This window comes from Carlito syrichta, unplaced genomic scaffold, assembly GCF_000164805.1.
Source record: "Carlito syrichta isolate Samal-C Ts95f unplaced genomic scaffold, Tarsius_syrichta-2.0.1 Scaffold301542, whole genome shotgun sequence".
In the NCBI taxonomy this organism is placed as follows: Eukaryota; Metazoa; Chordata; class Mammalia; order Primates; family Tarsiidae; genus Carlito; species Carlito syrichta.
In genome coordinates this window covers 423,562-444,525 of record NW_007245638.1, presented here as the reverse complement: position 1 = coordinate 444,525, position 20,964 = coordinate 423,562, and the positions used below count along the sequence as shown (strand labels likewise).

Below are 20,964 nucleotides of genomic sequence, written 5' to 3'. Positions count from 1 at the left end.
CTCCATCCCAGAAAGGAGAATCACTCCTCTGCCTAGAAGCCCCATCAAAGCCTGGTTGCATTGCAATATGGGGATATTGGCCAGGCTCGGTGATTCAGCCTGCAATCCCAGCACTTTGGGAGGCCAAGGTGAGTGAATTGCCTGAGCCCGTGGATTTAAGACTAACCTGGGCAACTTGGTGAGACCTCGGCTCTACAATAAATAAAAAATTATCTGGGCATGGTAGCTTGCGCCTATAGTTCTGGCTACTTGGAAGGCTGAGGTGGAAGGATCACTGGAGCCCAGCATGTTGACGCTGGGGTGGCGACAGAGTGAGACTTCAACTCAAAAAAAAAAAAAAAAAAATATATATATATATATGGGGATGTTTATTAGAAGTCCGACCTCATTTGATCCAGGTTGTTCAAAACATGCTACTTTAGGCATGAATATGAGATGGGCATGTCTCATTCATGTATTTATAAATAACTGCATTTGGCTTATAGAAATCTATGTTCTATAGTTCCTTTATTCTGGGAAATATTTTCTGCACATTTAATTTTCCTGAAATTAGAAGCTTTATGAATAATGTGTGTATTTAAAATAGCTTTTCTTTTTTCTCCCATGAAATGCCATAATTAAATCCATAGTGTGCTTACTACCAATATCATATTACAATAAAAAATACATCATTTTCCTATCACAAGCCCCTTTCACAAAGGATTTGTGGCACCTGACAACAAAATGCAATGAAATATAAATAGAATTTACTTAGCATAAAAAATTTCACTTTGTAAAAGTTGGCATCTTTTTCAAAGCAGCCTGGAGTTCAGTCAAGCCCAAGGAGCCTCTGGGTTATTTTGAAAAAAGTGATCTCCCACTGACGTACTGCTGTGAAAAAATGGGCAAGCTAGGGCCAGAGGAGTCTCAGCACTCATCAGTGTCAGACAGAAGCCAGAAGGAAGCCAAGGACTTGGCTCAAGTGTGATGATGAATCTTCAGACCCAGACAATGCCCAGCACCTGTGTCATGGTGGACATACGATGGGTATTTAATCAAAAAGTGCTGATAGTCCACAGCCTCTGAGTATCAAACTCAGAACCAGAGGAGAGGCAACCTTCCATGTTGTGTGCTCCATACCAAAAATAACACTTGTTACAAAAACTTGAGTTTGTAGCTGAGCATGGTGGCACCACCAGTAGTTCTAGCTACTTGGGAGGTTGAGGTGGGAGGATCACTTGAGCCCAAAAGGTTGAGGCTACAGTGAGCTGTGATCATACCGTTGTACTCCAGCTTGGGTGACAGAGTAAGATCCGGACTCAAAAAAACAACTAAACCACCACCACCACCAACAAACACACAAAAAAATTTGTGTTTGAATTCTTCTTCTAACTGCATTAGCACTGATCTTAGCAGGGCAGCATACGACTCCTCTATGTTATAAGGAAATTGGGTTCAGGTTCCCTAAAACTCACCTAACGTTTTCATGACCCACTTAAGTTTTCCTTCCTCCTGTGGGCATTTGTCAAGAAATCCAGCTATGGAAGCTTAGAAATCAAGAGAAATTGTGCAAAGGAACAAAAGTGTTTTCCTATTAGCAGTTATAGTTTTACTTGGTAAATAAATTGAACTCATGACTGAGAGTAGAGGTTAGATATGAGTTAAGATGTAGTTTAAAAAGCTACTGGTAGCTAAGAGAGAACCAAAGGAAAGCAAATGAAAGCATATTTTGGGGTTAACATAAGTTCCAGGTTTAAGAATTCTATGAATTCAGTGTGTTAGAACAAATTAGTAGTTTTAAACAAGGATACACACACACACACACACACACACACACACACACACATGTCTTTATGTAACACAAAACAAGTAAACAACCCATGACTTAATACATGTGAATAGGTAGACAAAGTCCTATAAAACATATAGTATGTGAAAAAAATATTGAAAGAATACCTTGGTGTGGACATTTTGAGACCATTAGGCTAAATTGGTAAGTCATTGGAAATTTCTGACCCTCAAATATCTTATCTTTTAAGTGCAGATAGTAATACTCTTTATATTATCCCTACCATGTGGGGATCAAAGTAGAAAATTCAAAGGACAGTGTCTTCTAAAAGTGAAGGTGGCATACCACTATGGAGATGATTATGAATAATAATAGCAGTGGTAACATCATCTCATCATTATCATCATCGATGCCAACTGGCTAGGTAACTGGGGTTGTAGGTTCAGATACTACAGAAGCAGGCAAATCCCGTAAGTGAGGAAACGAAAACATCATGGCCATTGAATAATGGGCATCCTCCACTTGATTCCAGCTATTTGTGGCCATGATGTAATGCTGGTGGGTATTGTTAGGCATGTTGTTATTTCAAGAAAGATAAAATTGTGAATGTTTATATAAAATCTCTTGGTTTTTCAGCATTGTCACCTAAGTAAAATGTAAATGAGTAAATAAACAAACAACCAAGAAGAGCAAATCAAATAGACTTGCAAGCTCCTTGGACCAAGGGTCTGATGTTTGCAACCTGAGATAAGGTACATAAGCTTGTTCCTTGAAATTGAAAATGTTATACAAACATAAGGGATGATGATGATTATTTAATATAATCATCATTATCATATCATCATCACTGCCAATCCAGAAAGGGGCAACAGCTTTAGTTTTCCTCTCTTTGGGAAGAAAAGGTTGTTTCTGTGTTTTTAAAGGGAAGTGACAGACTGGGCAACTCAACCCATCATTGCAAGTTGAGTAAATGTGTTATGCCTTGTTCTCAGTCTTTTCCTGGAATTTTGACATTTGAAAGTTGGAAGAGAACTTTCAAAGCATCTCACTCAGATCATCCCAACACTACAAAAGACAAAACAGAGGGCCCAGGAGGAGAAGGCACTGCCCCAGGTGACACTGTGAGTTCTGAATGGAATTAGGACTCAGACGGATTCTCACTCTGCCACCATCTCCCGGGCTTGCTCTTTCTTTCACCGTGATTTTCTTTCTTTGTTTCACAGATTCTTTTTATCTTCTGAACCCTTTCAGCAATTTGAGATCAATAAAGAGAGGCAGAAAAGGCCAAGTCTGCCCAGTGTAATATGACTTTTTCCCCTCCCTGTGAATCATTTTCACAACAGAGCCTCAGTCTCCTATATTCTAACCAGTTTTCAGACTTCATGAGAAGGTGCACAGGTTAGCAAAAGAAATCAGAAAGCCAGCATCCTAATATCTTAAATAGGGGGTGTCCTATTCTATCTTTTTCCATTTTTTAAAGCAAATTGCTTGACCTGAGTGGGAAGGCCACAGGAAGAGCCCACCAAGAAATAGGGAGCGTCATAAACTGGTAAAGATCACTGCTCCTTCACAGCAACAAAATCGCTGATAGAAATGTATCAAAAGACAACAATTACTAAAGAAAGAGCATCATGGAAAGCGCTATCCTAAGCAGGCAGAAGAAAGGGGGAATGGGCAATAGAGAGGCACCCCAGGGAGATGCAAAAGGTCATTGCCATGAAAATAACCTTGGGAAGGAACGAGTGCTCCATTACCACAGACGGGAAGAAAACACAGTGTCCAATCGGATGGAACAGATTGAAATGTGATTCCAGTCAAGTGTGAATGCCACCGATTGCATTGTGGAACTATTTGGGGAGCTGGCACGGAGGAAAAGGAATCGTGTCTCCCCCCACCCCCTTGCTCAGTCCACATTGGACTGCGTTCCAAAGCAAGGATGTGTGAGCCTATAACTTAAACGTAAGCATCTTGGTAATTCTAAGTGAGGGTGAAAGAGTGGGAAAATGTGATAGAGACAAATTAGGGGTCTTTTTCTATAGGGGCACTAACTGTTCTGCTGAGGTGTTCAAAAGATGCTATATCATCAGTTTCGTTTTTTTATTTATATTTTTTCAAAGCGAATGGATGCAAAATCTGGCTTTGGAGTGGAAGAGGGAAAAAGACCAATTGATCATTGCCTTTTATTGTTAGCTTCCCATGGTTGAGTGTTCACTGATAGAATTGGTTCAACTCCAAGATGCTGTCTTAGAAACAATTATTGTTTTCCACTAAAATACAACTCTAGCAGAAAACATTAATTTAAGTGATAACCACCTAAATGCTTCAGTATCAAGAACGCATGTGCCCCCTCATCTTTGGCTTTACAAGCACCAGAAAGAAACAAGGATAATAAGCAATTGAGATCATCATACAAAAGATTTGATGGAAAAATGACAAAAGAGAGAGGTGGTATTGGCCCTGGGGGAATCAAAGAAAAGGTAAGTGCTAGAATTTTAAAGCACCACACAAAGTAGTTTTCTATACTTTACTAGTTTATTCAGATTCTAGAGTTTAAATATTAATGACACAGGAGCTCTTTGCTTGCTTCTGGCTTTCCTTGCCAGTCATATGGCATTATTTCATCATTCAGAAATGCCTTTTTCATTCTTGAACCCAAACCTCAAGCTACCCTCCTGCCTCAGCCTCCTAGAATGCTGGGATTACAGGTGTGAGCCACCGTGTTTGGCACACTTTCTTCATTTTCTGTCCCTCCTACTATAAATAGATATTGCCAGCCTATGAGTCTGCCTTCACTATTTTCTTGGCCCATTCTTTGGAAATTGAAAACATCCCCTCCACCCTTTGACTGCATGCCCTATTTGTTCATTCACCTAATATTTATTGAACATCTTCTATGTGCCAGGCTCGATGTTAGCCAAATGCATAGAATAAAATGGGACACAAGGGAGATATGGTTCTTGACTTCAAAGAACTTACATCTAATTGTGAATGCAGTTAAAGAGCATGGTAGATTCAATAATAGAAAAGGCATGGGGAGCTACATCTAGTAGCTCTATCCTGCTGTGTGTATTCAATTAGGTGCTGTTGTGGCTTGAATTCAGTTTCCCCCAAAGATTTGAAGTCCTAACCCCTAGTATCTGTGAATATGACCTTTTTGGATTTGGTGGTCTTATTTGCAGATTTAGTTTAAATGGATTTATTGTGGATTAGGATGAGCCCTAAATCCAGTGACTGGTATCCTTACAAGGAGAGAGAACTTTGGAGATACACAGACACACCCAGAGAGAAGATGGTCACATGAAGATGGAAGCTGGGATTGGAGTTACGCCGTTATAGCCAAGGAAGGCCAAGGACTGCCAGTGGACACCAGAAGCTAAAAGAAGCAAAGGAAGATTCTTCCCTAGAGCATTTGGAGGGAGTGTGGACTGGCCAACACCTTGGTTTTAGATTTCTAGCCTCTAGAACTGTGAGAGAATAAATTTCTGTTGTGTTAAGTCACTCAGTTCATGGTACCTTGTTAGGGCAGCTTTAGGAAACTAATGTTTATGCTAAGCCCATGTGTTTTCTAGGCTGATTTCCTAGCTTATACCTGTCCCCAAAAGACTTATCAATGGAGCAACTGTCTCAAAGGCACCATCAGATAACTGTTCTTTTGAAATTCACATATCTTTGTCCCTCACAAGGAAGACAGTAGACTAGACATACACACATACTTTCTCATCATGCCTAATGGAATCTTTTCTGCTCTTTCTAAATGTAATCAAGCTCACATCCATAGTCACAGATGGTCTCAGATCTAAAAACATTAATATGGTCTGCAGCCAATGGGCCCACGTCAGAAGGTCTTAGTGGGAATGCCTCCACCTATTTATTGCCCTGGTCTACCACTGTCCTTTTAAAGTATGTCTTGAGCTTATCTCAACCTGCATCACAAGCTAAGTGATACAAAAAGATCAACGAAATGACCTATGTCTTTAAGTTGCAACAATTTAATACTGACACAAGTGACTTGTATGCATGAAACACCAAGAGAATATGACAAATCAGGGTATAATGGGCTGCTAAGTAGAATGAGGTAGATCTAAGATTGTTCTGCAATTCTGGAAAGGTAACTGTTCTCCAGTTGGGCTGAGTTAGTGGGGAAAGCTTTGGAGAAAAGATGCTACCTGTGCTTAGATGGATACAAGATTAACAATGAGGAGGAACGGTAGATGTGGTATCTTTGTTCTCATGTCATCCTAAGCTGTGTTGGGATAAAGAGCTAAAGCGCTAATAATGCCACAGGGCTCCCTAAACAACAGAGGCAGATACAGAAAAATCTATGGACTTGAGGCAAATGCTCCAGTGCCCAACTACTTAAGTTCATAGCACCTGATGTCATTTCAAACACATCATCCCTAATCGATACATATTTGTTGAAGAAACATATCTTTGAGAATATTATACAGCTACCATTTTTTAGTTTTTACATTATATTAAGTGTTTTGCCTGCCATATTGCCTCTACTTTCTTTTTAAATGTTTTCTTTTTTATCAAAAGGAAAAAATGCACATAGTTTAGAGAAGCAAATAGTTCGACAATGTTCATTTCAAAAATAGCAATCTTTTTCCTTCACTGCCAATTTCTTCCTTCCCAGCAGCAACCACATTTACCTTTTTTAGCTGATTATTTTGGTATTTATCTACAGTTCTATAAATAACATGCTTTGCTGCTATTTCTTGCATTTTCAATTTTAGGCATTATCTAGTAACTTCTCTCTACAGAAGATCCAGATCTAGGCCTTTCCCTCTACCTGCCCAGTCCACATATGTACTCTTTTTATTCCCCTATCCTTTTGACAAAATATTTTAGATCATTCATCATTATTTATGTTATTATGGCTCTGTAAATGCTATTCAGAGTTGAGCCAGGTAGTCAGTGATGGCTGCTTTGCCTTTCTTGAACATACTATTTTTCTGGAATTGACTTTTAAAAATTTACTTAAATTTCTATATACTTATCATGCTGGAGACCAATTTCTTTGGGTCAACTTCTTAGTTTACTGCTTAATAACTATGTGTCCTCAGGCAAGTTACTTTACTTCTCTGTGCCACAGTTTTGCCATCTGTAAAACAGTGATAATAATAACACTACTGACTCATAGTATAATGGTGTCAGTGTCCGTCAGCATAAACACCATCAGGAAGGAGCACATTATGGCCAAAGTTTATTAACTCATTGCAGTGAGGGAGAAGACACATAATGGGAATCATGGGTGCTTCTGGAAATAAGGGTATTAGGAAGGGTTTGTGCTAGGTGATTTTGGGGGAAAGTTCAAGGAAACAGATTCACTCTGTATTTGGTACTGCCAGAGACAGGGGATAATCCTGTGATCTGGTGTCTCAATATGCTTTGTCTATAGGAAGAGCTGGACAAGAAAGGCTACGGCTATAATTGGTAAAGAAACAGCAGTCGCTCATTTCAGACTAGAGAGAAGAATGTTTTGTATTTTTGTGGTTTGGACAGTGACCTTGTTTTCTGTCAGTATTTAAGCAAGATCATGTTGTGGTCTTGTTGTTCTTTGATCTCACTTCATCACAGTCATGGAGTGGTCTTGTTGAGTGTTGGTGTCCTGTGAGATTGTTTATGTTCAATGGGAGAACACTGTGACTTTGCTGGGAGTGACAGGCCAGCTCCTGATAGCATCTAAGCCTGGATGTTAGTGTCAAGCCTGTTCCCAGAGTCAAGGTCTGCTTTTCTCTTTCTCTTTCTCAGTGGTGAGGCATCAATGATTATCATGTGCAAAAATCATTAGAAAAATGGCTAGCATAGAACAAGCCCATAAAAGTGTTTGTTGTATGACACAAAAAACACAGGCAACAGAAGAAAAAATAGATAAGTTGGACTTATCTATTAAAACCTTTTGCACATCATATGGCACCATCACAGAAAGAAAAGGCAATCCATGAAATGGGAGAAATTATTTGTAACTCTTATATCTGATAAGCAATTGATATTTATAATATATAGAGAATTCTTACAACTCAGTAATAATGAGAAAACAAACAACCTGATTAAAAATTGGGCAAAGGACTTGAATAGCCATTTCTCCAAAGAAGATATACAAATGGACAGTAAGCACATAAAAGTATGCTCAACGTCAGTAATCATTAGAGAAATGCATATCAAAACCACAATGGGATACCACTTCACACTGATGAGGGTGGTTCTGATTAAAAAAAAAAAACAGGAAATAAGTGTTGGGGAGCAGGGAGGGAGAGAAATTGGAACACTTGTGAATTGCTGGTGGGAATGTAAAGTGGTACACCACTCTAGAAAACAATATGGCAATTCCTCAAAAAATTAAGTACAGAATTACTTAATTTGATTCAGTAGTTCCACTTCTGGGTTCCACTTTCAGGTATATATCCAAAAGAGGTCAAAGCCGATATTCTAACAGATACTTGTACACCAATGTTCATAGCAGCATTATTTATAATAGCTAAGAGATGGAAACAACTGTATTCACCGATGGATGAGTGAATAAACAAAATGTGATATATGCATACAGTGGAATGTTATTCAGACTTAGAAGGCAGGAAACTCGCCACTACAGTATTACATGCTACAACATGAATGAAACTTGAAGACATTATGCTAAGTGAAATAAGCCCATTACAACAGGGCAAATATTATATGATCCTACTTAAGTGAGATATCTAGACCAGTCAAATTCATAACAAATAGTCATAAATAAAATTGTGGTTGCCAGGGGCTGAGGGGAAGGGAGTTAGTGTTTAATGAGTACAGAGTTTCTGTCCATAAAGATGAAAATGTTCTGGAAATGGATGGTGGTGATGGTTTAACAACAATGTGAACATACTTGATGCCATAAAAACTGTACATTTAAAAACAGTATAAATGGCAAATTTCATGTTGTGTATATTTTACCCCAATAGAAAACTGTTTGTTAAATTAAAAAGTGAATAACATCAAACCCAATCTCTGCTCTAATTGTCTAAGCTTCTCCTCAAGATACCTCAGAATATCATTTCTATGTACATAACAACTTCAGAACTTGTAGACATTTATTACTGTTTTACAGATAAAGATACTGAGACATAGACAGATTCAATAAATTATTCAAGATCATAGTGTTCGAAAGAGGCTGAGTAAGATATGGCTTGCATCTAAATAGTAAGGACTTAAGAGTCTATATGCTTAAGAATACAGTTACAAGCTGGGCTTGGTGGCTCAGCCTGTAATCTGCGCCTTTGGGAGGCTGAGGTGAGTGGATTGCCTGAGCCCGCGGGTTCGAGAGCCGCCTGGGCAACTTGGTGAGACTTCATCTCCACAATAAATCAAAAAATTAGCCGGGCGTGGTAGTGCGCGCCTGTAGTTCCAGCTACTTGGAAAGCTGAGGTGGAAGGATCGCCGGAGCCCAGCAGGTCGAGGCTGCGGTGGCTGGGAGTGGCCACTGCACTCCAGTCTGAGTGACAGAGTGAGACTCCAACTCAAAAAAAAAAAGAAGAATACAGCTATTCTTCATTACTATTTTAGGGATGGGTCTAAGAAATTTATGCAGAGTTGAAGCTGTAATCTGTTGAAACTGCCCATTGGTAAAATAAATAAATCAACTGATTCAACAGAGAAGTAAGACATTTCTAGAGAGAGACTTGGGGACCTTTTGAAAAATGACTGTTGAATTTTGTGCAGGAAGCTAGTTAGAATTAAATGCACTCTTTAAGGGAATTTGGAAGCCAGAGTTCTGGGTACAGATTATTAGGGCAGGAAACTGTTAAGATAGCGTGTGTAGCTCCCAGTCTGTGGACTTGTCTAGGACATCTTCTTGTGTGTACAAGAAGCCAGGAACAGAGATGGAGAGGCAGAATGTACACAGTGCCTATCGACCCTGGAATTTTGTCAATATCAGGATTGTTTGCTGAGGAGGAGCCATTCTCTGCCGTCTGTCACTTCCATTCTAGGCACTGCCAAAGGAATCACCCATCCATCTCAAATGTGTGCTCATTTGCACTGTGGTGCAGAAGAGTGGTCCCAACCCTAACTGGGCTGGAACTTTCTGTACTTATAAACTACACATGTAGGTGCAAGTGTGTGTGTGTTGTGTGCGTTTGTGTGTTTCAAGAAGGCACAGAGGAAAAGAAGAAAAGGTTTGATTTCCATTTGCTACATTGCTGGGCAAGGTAACAGTGTCAAGAAAGTCTGCTGAGGACTACTTCTTCCCTGTTCTCGGGATGGGAAACCTTGTTTAGGAGGCCGTGGTAAGTGTCTCTGGGAGCCCAGGTTTGTGGAGCTGTGCTTTCTTCCCTTGAAGGGATTGCCATCAACATTTTCAACCAGTGTCACAGCAGCCCAATCATTCTTCTCAACTTCTGTAGGTAGGTTGTAAGGATCTGCTTTGCATGACTGTGTAGGTCTGAGTTCCAGCAATGTCCCAGACAATTGGGTAAAATCTGCACTGTCCAGAGGAGGAGTTGGGTGCTCTCTAATATCAAGAGAGCTCTGTCCAGCTGGATACAAGGAACTTACAAACACAGAATACTGTGTAGAGCAAGAAGGAAGCTTATGGACTTTTTAAACCAATGCCCAATCTTGACAGGTAGGGAAACTGAGGTCCAGAATGATTGAATGACTTGATAAAAATCATGTTGTGAATCAGGGAAGTTCTCCAACTTCCATCTTAGAGTGTTTCCATTACATTAATATTCCCCAGGCTTGGCATATGGCTAGAATCACTCAAAGGGAAGCGTGGAAACAGAGTTTCATAACTCCTCTTGAACTTAGTGAGTCAGAATCTCCAGGGAAGAGTCTGGGGATATGCGAGCTTCCAAGCAGTGTGGGTAAAGGGTATTTTGTGATGCTGTTGTTTATTTTTTTAAACCTTATAAAAATTTAACACATGCCCTTTAATACAGTACTTTCATTGTCTGCTGTATATCTCAATAAGCCACACAAATGTTTTGAGGTTAGCATTTAACAGAGGGGTGAGGAGAACAGTCTCTGCAATTAAGAAGGCTAAGTATGAAGCCTTGAGTTCTTCACTTCCCAGCTTTGTGACTTTGGTAAGTCACTGAACCTCTGTGTGCCACAGTTTTCTTATCTATAAAATGGGTATGATGACAACCCTTACTATGTTGGAACGTGGTAGGGATTAAATACAAGCAAATGAAGAAAGAAAGGCATATGTGTGACTCTGCCTTTGGGGAAAAAGGGGCTCTATCTCTGTGCCTTCCGCAGACTGGAGACAGGCATCCAGGACTCAGCTTGCATCCTGGTGGGCTGAAAACCCTTCTGGAGGAAGGGTCTGCTGCCTGGGCACAGGAAGGAGCTTCAGATAGCTCTGAACATCTGACCCAGACATCCAGAAGACTTGGGGAAGAATCTGGAACCAAGTGGCTTATGCACAAAACAGACTCAATTTAGGAAAGTAAATGATGCTTGAACTTGATTTTCTGGCCCCAAAATCAAGAGTAAAAAAAAAAGGTGGTTATAAAAGAGATTAATTCATTTCTTTAATACATTCTGATTGAATAACTACTATGAATTTGCCATCAAAGGAACTACACAGGAGGTCCCTTCAGAGTAATGTGAAGCTGAGAAGGGAAAAAAAAAATCTCAGGAAGAGACACAATGAGAAGTTAAAATGCAGAACATTAGAAGTGAGATCAACAATCACACAAGGTACAATGACTTTTTTTTTTTAAGAGAGAGAGTATTATTAGCACAGCACAATCATCAATGTGCATAATACTTGCTGTGAACTATTCAGAGAATCCTAAATTAAATTAAATTACAATGGGCATAATCTGTTTAGGAAGGCAAGACATTTCTAACATATCAGAGAAAAAATTTGTTTCCAAAACCTTAGATATATAAGGGGAAGAAGTTTCATTAACTTAAAAAAAAATCTACTTCCATCTGGGTGTGGTGGTTCACACCTATAATCCCAGCACTTTGGGAGGCTGAGGCAGGAGGATTGCTTGAGCTCAGTTTGAGACCAGCTTGGGTAACACATTGAGACTCTATAAAAAATTAGCTGGGCATGGTAGCACATGACTGTAGTCTCAGCTACTTGGGAGGCTGAGATGGAAAGATCGGAAGGATCCCCTGAGCTGCCTGGGCACCAGGAAGGAGCTGCAGGTAGCTCTGAACATCTGACCCAGACATCTAGAAGACTTGGGGAAGAATCTGGAACCAAGTGGCTCATGCACAAAACAAACTCAACTTAGGAAAGTAAATGGATGTTTGAACTTGATTTCCTGACCCCAAAATCAAGAGTGAAAAAAATAAAGGTAGTTAAAAGAGAAGTTAATTCATTTCTTTAATACATCCTTATTGAACAACTACTATGAATCTGCCACCAAGGAAACTACACAGGAGGTTGGGGCTGTGGTGAGCCATGATCATGCCATTGCACTCCAGCCTGGGCCACAAAGTAAGACCCTGACTTCCCTTCCCCCTTAAAAAGAAATCTATTTCTGTGAGCTGCCTTGTTCCTTGTCCCAAAAGCAGCTTCATGGATGGTGGGAGGGTCCAGAGAGGGAGGTTGCCTGGAGAGATGCATTAGTTTTCACAAGAGGATATCAATTCTAACTCTATATGGCTGTCAAGGCAAATTTGTAACACAGAACATCTGCTTTTCAGGTTCCGGATGGTGACTATAACCTCAAAGTCTGCTAATTCCCATAAAAATTTAGTTATGAGCAATAATATTTAAGGTCTGTTGCTTGCAGGACACGCAGCTTACATGGACCTTTAGTAGAACTAAGGTTTATCTATGGATCAAGTCAAGTTTGGCCTTGGATTTGCACATTTTACACATTTGTAGAATTGTTTTTAAACTGAAAGTATTCTCTGTGGTTCATTTTGAGGGAGGTTTCAGAAAATTTTAACAGGAAATTAGCTTATGCATTATATGATGCTACTGAGAAGCCAGTCATCTGGATACACACATGACCTTCTTTATAAGACATTTCTTTCCAGCTTCCCCGTAGGCGTCACAAAATTTCCCTGAAGCAGTTAATTTGCTTTTATCTCATGTTTGTTGGGCATCTTGTTCTTTCCATGATTCCCTTTTTGTTTTGGTTGCTAAGAAGCTTAGAATCAAGTTTTCTATCTTCAATAATGAAATGGGACTTTATATATTTGAGCTTATATGCATGCTTTTCCCGCTAAGTTTTTCTTTTACTCTTATTGTATCAGCCAATTATAGTTTTAGCTTTTTAAAAGACAATTGCTATAGGCTGTTATAAATTATGGGAGGTGCAAGAAAAGGAATGAATGAATGAAGTTTTTTTTTGCTTTATGATGCCAGGTAAATAAGACAGCTTTTGATTATTTAATTACCGCTTTAAAAACTTAGCATTTAGTTATGAAATTAGCCACAGCTACATTTTTGGACCACCCTAGGCAACCCAAAATCTTGCTGACTTTGATGTCCTATTTTCATTTAGAATCAACCAAGGCATTGCTTTTTGAAAAAAGGTCAGGGCATCTTTAATGTGCTGTTACAAATGGAGACTCTCCAGCTGGGGCAGTGCCTTTGCCACATAGGACCTGCTGAAAGGGTCTTGGCCAGGGCATTCTGGTTACATTTCTTATGTATAAAATCATGCTACTAATGAGTGTTCCAAACCTCTTCATTTGAACTTTAAAGAAAACTGGAATTCAACCTTTCACGGGGAGAGGTAAGCCGCTCTTTGGATGCTAATGTGTTACCCGGGTGTCTTCTGCATCATACGCTAATAGCAAACTGCAAACCCTGTTCTGATTTGGAAGATAGTTTCATTCTTCCAGCTGCGGGAGCCTCCATTATGCTGCCACTGGGATCCAGAATATTTTCCGGATGAGTTGTTTCATAGGATTTGAAATGATGCTTCTGTACACAAGGAACAACTCTGGAGCTAACCTGCTCTGGTAGAAGGTCAGAACACGGGATGAACCACTTGCTGGAGCTCAGTCATCTGAAAGAAAATGCTTACCAGGGAAAGAAACACCATTCTTGTAAGCATCTCACTTACTGTACCTGAGTATCTGCTTGATTGGCATAGATTGAGGGTTAGAGCAATTTGGCCTCAAAGGTGGCAAGGTTTTAGTACCATCCACTAAAGAATGCACTTCCATCATAGAAAATGATGACAGTCAAGCCATAAAGGTGAAGCTTTGTTGTTGCTTTGAGGAGGTTTTCGTGTTGGGCAAAACATTTTTAGTTCTTGTAGTTTATGTCCAGTTAGTCTCTTTAGAATGGGTCTCCTTGGGCAGGAATTGTGTGCTGTGACTTTCCTAATGATGGACTTTGCCACCAACAAATAATAACAGCAACAGTAAGAGGAGAGCAGGAAATTATCTATCTATCTATCTATCTATCTATCTATCTATCTATCTATCTATCTTTTTCTATCTTTACCTATCTATCATCTATCTCTCTATCTATTTATTTAATATTTTTTGCTATCATGTAGGGGCTGAATGTGTTGTAAAGTGTTCTATTTCACTTTTAAGAAAGAGACACAGACCAAACTGGTACCCAATCCTCAGAACACAAAGCCATTGCCAAGTGACCAACTTAAGAAATCCTGTGTAATTAACCAGCTAAACATAACACACCCAAACACATGGTCACTTTGTTTATGCTATAACATCTGAAAAATTCAACTCCTTTCATCAAAATTAATTCAAAACACTCAGAAACAGCTCTGTACTTTGCATCTTCTGTGTCAAACTCCATTTTCAATCCTTTATGTCAAATGCAACTGCATTCAGATCTTGATAGACTCCTCAGTTTGCCCAGGACCCCAAATCCATTCCACAAGAAACACACACACACACACACACACACACACGGGGGTGGGGGAGAGGGAGAGGAGTGGGGGAAGCACGTGCGCGTGCGCGCGCACGCGCGCACACACACACACACACACTCCAACTCAATTTGCTCTCATTTTAGCTAAGCCAGAGTAAAAAAATTTGAATGACTGTCTGTTGGCCAGAGCTTTAACAAACTCTCAGATAAACATATGCTAAGAACAAGGGTGTTTCACAATTGTGTCTGTACCCCTTAGATGAAGAAATCATATCAGCACAGCTCTTGTTTGGGATGAAAATGGACCTTTAAATTTTCTGTGATATTTTCTTCTGCTACTGAAGCTTAAGTTACTATCAGTCTTAAGTGAGTCGAACAGATTGGTATGAGAGATTAAATAGGGATAAGTTTGACTCTGAACATACAGATCTGTTGTGTCCACGAAAATGAGGTACAGATTAGCCATAAAGTTAACAAAAGTACCCCATCAATAAGTTACAATCTGATGTACTGTCCAAAAGAAAAAAAATCATTCACCACATCATCACTAGGAAAACATTCTAGATGGCCCCAAGATATGAACTGACCTCTCTTATGGAAATCATCTTTGCCTGGGTATCCATATATGCATAAAGGAATATAGTTTTTAAAAGTTCATTTGCCTGCTAATAATAGTGTTTTTAAAAAGCTATCAGCAGGTGCACCTCATTTCAAAAGCCTCTTGTCCTTCATAATACAATATTCATCACGATAATATAGTATGAAATAAAAAGCAAAACATAGTTCAATTAAATGCAATATAATTTCTGCAGCAAAAAATGGCTCTGTAGCTAACATCAGGTTCTAATGAAAGAAAAAAAAGGGAATATTTTTCCACATATTTTTAATTATATAGAATTTCCTCAAACATGATTTTTCATAATATATTCCATTAAGTTAACATCATATTTGAAGAAAGAGCATTTTCCGATTTCATTTTAAGCCTGATTTTGAGCAATTACAGTGTCATTGTTCCGTGGTAGAAAGGTTGAATTCATTTACTGTGTGGTTATGCTAGTTATGATTGATGTCTCTTCTCCAAATGATAAACCAATCACCCCAATGATGTAATGTCATTTTAAGAGTGCCATAATCACATTTCTCTCAAACTAGAAGCTCTGATGAGTTCTAATAAAGATTTATGGTAGATTAAAGGCCTTCATAATATCAACAATGGATTGCTCATTTGATGAGAGATTTGATTAGGTAATTTTTTTGAAAAAGAATATGAGTTTACTAAATATATCAGGCCTGGCTTTGAAGAAGGGCATGGACCATCATAAGTAGCAGGGCATCATTCCATCTCCAGAATGAGTCATCTTAAATGTATTTTGGGAGGTCTTCTCTAATTGTAGAGGTTGAGGCCATTGGTGGGTGGCATACACTCAAGGATGAAGCCAAAACACAATCTCATCACACTCTTGGCATGGTAAGCTCTGCTTTGCTTTGGACGGGATATGCAAACGAACATCATGAGTGGCCAATTCAGAAGATAACTCCAGAACCTTTGGGTCAGAACCAATTAATTTCTGCAAATAACTCTCCTTGGGCCAAGGATACTTAAAGCCTACATATTGCCCACTCCTACATTACTATGTTCATGTGAACATATCATCAACAGGATAAATCAAAATAAGGCATGATTATTGCTGGGCCCAGGGCAATTCTGCCTAAGATTCAGGAATTGGGAGTTGACACAGTGGCCACAAAATCCTCAAAAGTGAAACAGAATCTTGTGTTCCATTCCTCTGTTCTGTTCTGTGAAAACGAAAATGAGAACTATAGATGTAGAGGCAGCATTTGCCCTAGTAACACACTATCAGCTTGTTAAATTCAAATGAAGTGGTATAAGTGGAGGGTTATAGGAGAGGTCACCTCCCAAACACTTCAGACTTGGCAAGACATTCAGTGTTCATGTCAAGGGAACACATTTTAATCGCAAAATCATCTACATGAGCAAGGAAGAAGAAGTCAGAAGCTAACTATAAAAAAAAAACCAGAGGATCTGAGATGTATACAAATTGAACATGAGAAGGTGCCCAGGGCCACCTGGTCATGACCACAGCCATAGTAATACAAAATTCAATATTCCAGTGTCTCTCTGCACATCACCTTTGAGACCAGCACGCTCACACATGTAGCAGTGGGCACATGCCTTCCACTGAAGGAGGCCCAAGCCCCATTCAGATAAGCAAAACCTCTTCCGTAACTTCGACCTTCAACAAATGTAACTTGGAAATGCCATGCCGCAAAACGATAAACGCGTTTCACCTTGATGCTCCCCATGTCACTTTCCCCCAGCCCTTGTTTCAGAGTTGTCATTTAGCTGGAGAATTGAGAATGTCACTCATGAAACACCACACATTCAGACATCACAGAGTTTCCTTACCACTGCTGGAGGCTTGCTGGGGCCCTGAGCATGCTCTGAGCAGGTATGAATTGGGGGAGAATTCCTCATCAGGGTTGGTGTCCATGATTTGATGGGAGGTGTTGCTGTCTAGCAATGGCATCTGGCAGCTAACTGGTGGAGGATTATGGGAGCTAGGCAGCTGAGCAGATGGGAGGAGGCTAGGCGAGGATGTAGGTGGAATGGGACGACCTGGGAAAGAGGACAGAGGGGTCAAAGGTCAGCAATGAGTGTCATGAGAGCATCCCCAGAAAGTTACATTGAAACCAGCTCACAATACAAATATATATATATATATATATATTTTTAATGAAATGCTCCAGATGTGCTTTTTAGAGTGGTTTGATGTTTCTCCAAAAGTCTAAATTCATACAAGAGGTGGTTGCATATTTCAGAAACAGGGCATTAGCAGAAATACCCATGTACACAGCTGAAATGGAGTTAGTCTGGAAACCATCCGGTTATTTCTATCTCCTCCGCTACTGTCCTAACCTAAGTGCCCATCCTCTCTCCCTGGGCTACCTCTTTGCTGGTTTCCCGGCTTCAGCTTCTGCCATATTACCCACCTAATTCCCATTGTCCAGTCCCTTTTCCACAGCAGCCAGAATGAAATTGTAAAGATAGGAGTCAGGCTGTGTCACTCGCTGCTCAGCACCCTCCAATGGCTTCCCACTGCACGTAGAGAACAATCCAAACTCCTCATGATGACCTACCTGTCTTGTCTATTCCTCTCCTATCTCACTTCTCAAAGTGGTCCTTATAACCCTCCATATGGCTATCTTTATTTCTGGTGCTTTGAACATGCCAAGCCATTCCACCTTCAGTTTTCACACTTCCCTTTCCCTCTACATGGGACACCACACCTGCCCCCACCACCTTGCCGAACCAGCTTGGTGAAATCACCTTCTCTTCGATCTACCCTTCCATGATTGCCTTCTTGAAAGTTGTCCACCTGCCAGCTCTAGCTTATTAGCCTATTTATTTTATTTTATTTTTTGAGTTGGAGTCTCACTCTGTCACCCAGACTGGAGTGCAGTGGCTGCTCCCGGCCACCGCAGCCTCGACCTGCTGGGCTCCGGTGATCCTTCCGCCTCAGCCTTCCGAGTAGCTGGAACTACAGGCGCGCGCTACCATGCCTGGATAATTTTTTTGATTTATTGTAGAGATGAGGTCTCGCCAAGTTGCCCAGGCGGGTCTCGAACCCGCGGGCTCAGGCAATCCACTCACCTCAGCCTCCCAAGGCGCGGGATTACAGGCTGAGCCACTGAGCCCGGCCCTATTAGCTATTTAAATATCATCATAGCCCTTATTGCTATCTGGAAGTCAGGTGTCTTGTCTATTTTATTCACCCCTGCACCTCAAATATTGTTCTAAAAATAGCTCAGTGAATGAACAAATAAATAAAGTAGACTCAAACCAAATTAATTAGTTTGGGGTGGAAATGGAAGAGGTGACACATTGGTATTTCAAAGAGTTGACTAATGCCCCCACTCTTTCTCTACCATGTGGGTTGTTTTGGATACCACGGGAGAATTCCTACAAAGAGAAGCACAGCCACTCCTGCCATGGGGTAGAGCAGTCAGTCTGGAAGAAGGTGGGCCGTGGCTTGGAGCTGCTCTTGGGTTACAAAGATCTCCTCCCACATGGAGGCTGTTGCAACCTCCCCTCCACATGGCACAAAGCTCCTGGCAGTCAAATTGCTGGGTGAGGATAATCAATCGCCATGTGTACTTTCTCCTGTTTCATCCTTATGTCATGGGGTCTTTGCAGTTGCTTGCTTGCTGGTTTGTTCATTTGGAAAAACAAGCCAAGAGTAGCAGCCCATGGGATAGGCCCTAAATCTGGGGATGTGGAGGGAAGGGCAAAATGTTGGAAAAGCAACCTTAAGAATCAAATTAGCGTTTCAACTCAGGGAAGAAATGCTGAGCCAGAAGAAATGTGTTTTCCTGCTTTAAGATGCACTACATATATAGAGATATTTTCAGACACCTCAAATGGATGTCAATTTTATAATTGTATTTCCTGATTTATTATTCAGTGCACTAAATGCTATTTATGGATTAGTTTGGTTCAATAAAAGATATGTGCACTTCGCTAGTCACTGAGGATACAAAAATAAGCAAGATGCTATTCCTGCCCTCAAAAAGGAGACAGACAGGTAAATATGTCACTTCAGTACCACATGATAAAGAACAGGATAGTGGCGTGTAATGACATGATGCTGAAGGGGCAGAAAAAAGGGACACTTGGTTTAGCCTGGCCAGGTAAGGACAGGAATAGAGAGTCAAACAAAGATCCCTGGAAAAGTAATGCTTGAGCAAACTCCCCACGAAGAAGAAAGTGACTTTTGAGAGAAAACAGAAGCAACAACAGCACAGAGGCATCAAACTCCCCACCTAAGACCCTGAGGATGGGGGTGACAGAAAGAGGTAGCGGATAACATACCCTTAAAGCTTAAATGTGCCCAGCAACACAATAGAAATGAAGACAAATCATCCCTAAAACTGATCATTGGATACATGGAGTTTGATCTAGAAAATTCAATTCATTCATAGCTTTTTGGGAGTCAAATAAGGCATGACATTCTTGCCAGATGCCCTGGCCAATGTAGACTGAACACATCAGAGTTTCATTAAATTAGTGCTAATTTTTAATCAATATCTTCTCCCATAGGTGTCCTAATAATGATAACTATCATTATTATTAATATTTTCACTGCTAATACATATTAAACAATAACTACCAGCCACTCACTGTGCCAGTTCTTTTATATGTATTACCTCATTTAATCCTCAAAACAATCTGAGGATAGAATTATTTATATATTCCCATAAAATGAAATAACATATTTCCATTTTATACATGAGGAAACTGAGGTACAGAGAGGTTAAACCGCATAGCTAGTTAAGCAGTAGGGGCCAGGAATCAACCTTAGTATTTGTCTATTCCCAAATTCTCCCTCTAGCCACTCTACATGGTGCTTATCCAAAGAACATGGTGAGAAAAAAAGAAAGTGACATCAAAGAAAGGGAGTGATTTACAAAAGATCATCTACCAATCCCAAGAGACTCTTTAGATTTCAAATAGGAAACATTTCTTCGAATAACCATTTACAGCAGCTATCACCCGACAGAGTTCAAAGTTTCCTCCTAATTTTGCTATAAAGTTCAAAGTAGTTCCTTCACAGCACTGTCACCTTCTGCCTTCTTCAAGGCTCCAGAACTCAGAGGAATCCTGACCAAGGCACTGTGAAGTCGGTGTTGACGTCTACTTAACAGCAAGACTCTGGTAGGAACAGATTTTAACTCACAATCAATAGGTTTTAAAGTTTGTGTTATTGAGGCATATCTGAAACTGCATGTTGAAGAACAAGGATGGCTGGAAGCCAATTTTTAAATTCCTTTGAGTGACTGAGGTGGAACTGAAGTTCAAGTGCAATTTTCCAGGAGCCTGATATGATAGTTGCTGTGAAATCATTCTTTACATGAACTTTTTGAAATTTTGTTCAGCATGAGTTCATCTCATATAGTACAAACAGAATTGCTTTTTAATTTATACAAATACAGACAATGGAAGAGCAGTCATAACACAATGAAAGCATTGGGGTTACTCCAGTGTATTAAGAATACACATCACAGAATTGTCTGATGCCTGTTATTTCCCTGTCCTTGTTACATCCAGGCTTTGGTGGCTCCTTCAACCCTGCCTGCTGATACCTACCATTACTTGGGAAATTTCTCAGCCCCTAGATCTGTCCCCAATCAAATGGTATGCTGTTCTCTGTTTGCTATATCATTTGCTAATTTTGTTCATTTATGCTGCATTTTCCCCCCTGACTATTCCAACTGACAGAGACCATCTGTACAGACACAAACAGGTTCGAAAGTACAGGAGAGAAAGCTGGAACTTATATATGCTCACTTTACAGACTGTGATTTCTTAGAGAAA

At 40.1% G+C, this 20,964-nt stretch overlaps 1 protein-coding gene across 2 annotated transcripts in view; it reads right to left on the bottom strand.

The window, feature by feature from the left end:
- The window catches only part of TENM2 (teneurin transmembrane protein 2), a 517,874-nt gene that overhangs the window by 375,951 nt on the left and 120,959 nt on the right, over positions 1-20,964 (bottom strand). Inside the window, exon 2 of one of the 2 annotated variants that reach the window (XM_021710790.1) lies at positions 16,999-17,208. The exons of the other annotated variant lie outside the window; for it this stretch is intronic. Within the exon in view, the coding sequence (XP_021566465.1) occupies positions 16,999-17,208 (210 nt within the window). The remainder of the gene's footprint in view (positions 1-16,998; positions 17,209-20,964) is intronic. 2 annotated transcript variants of the gene reach the window in all.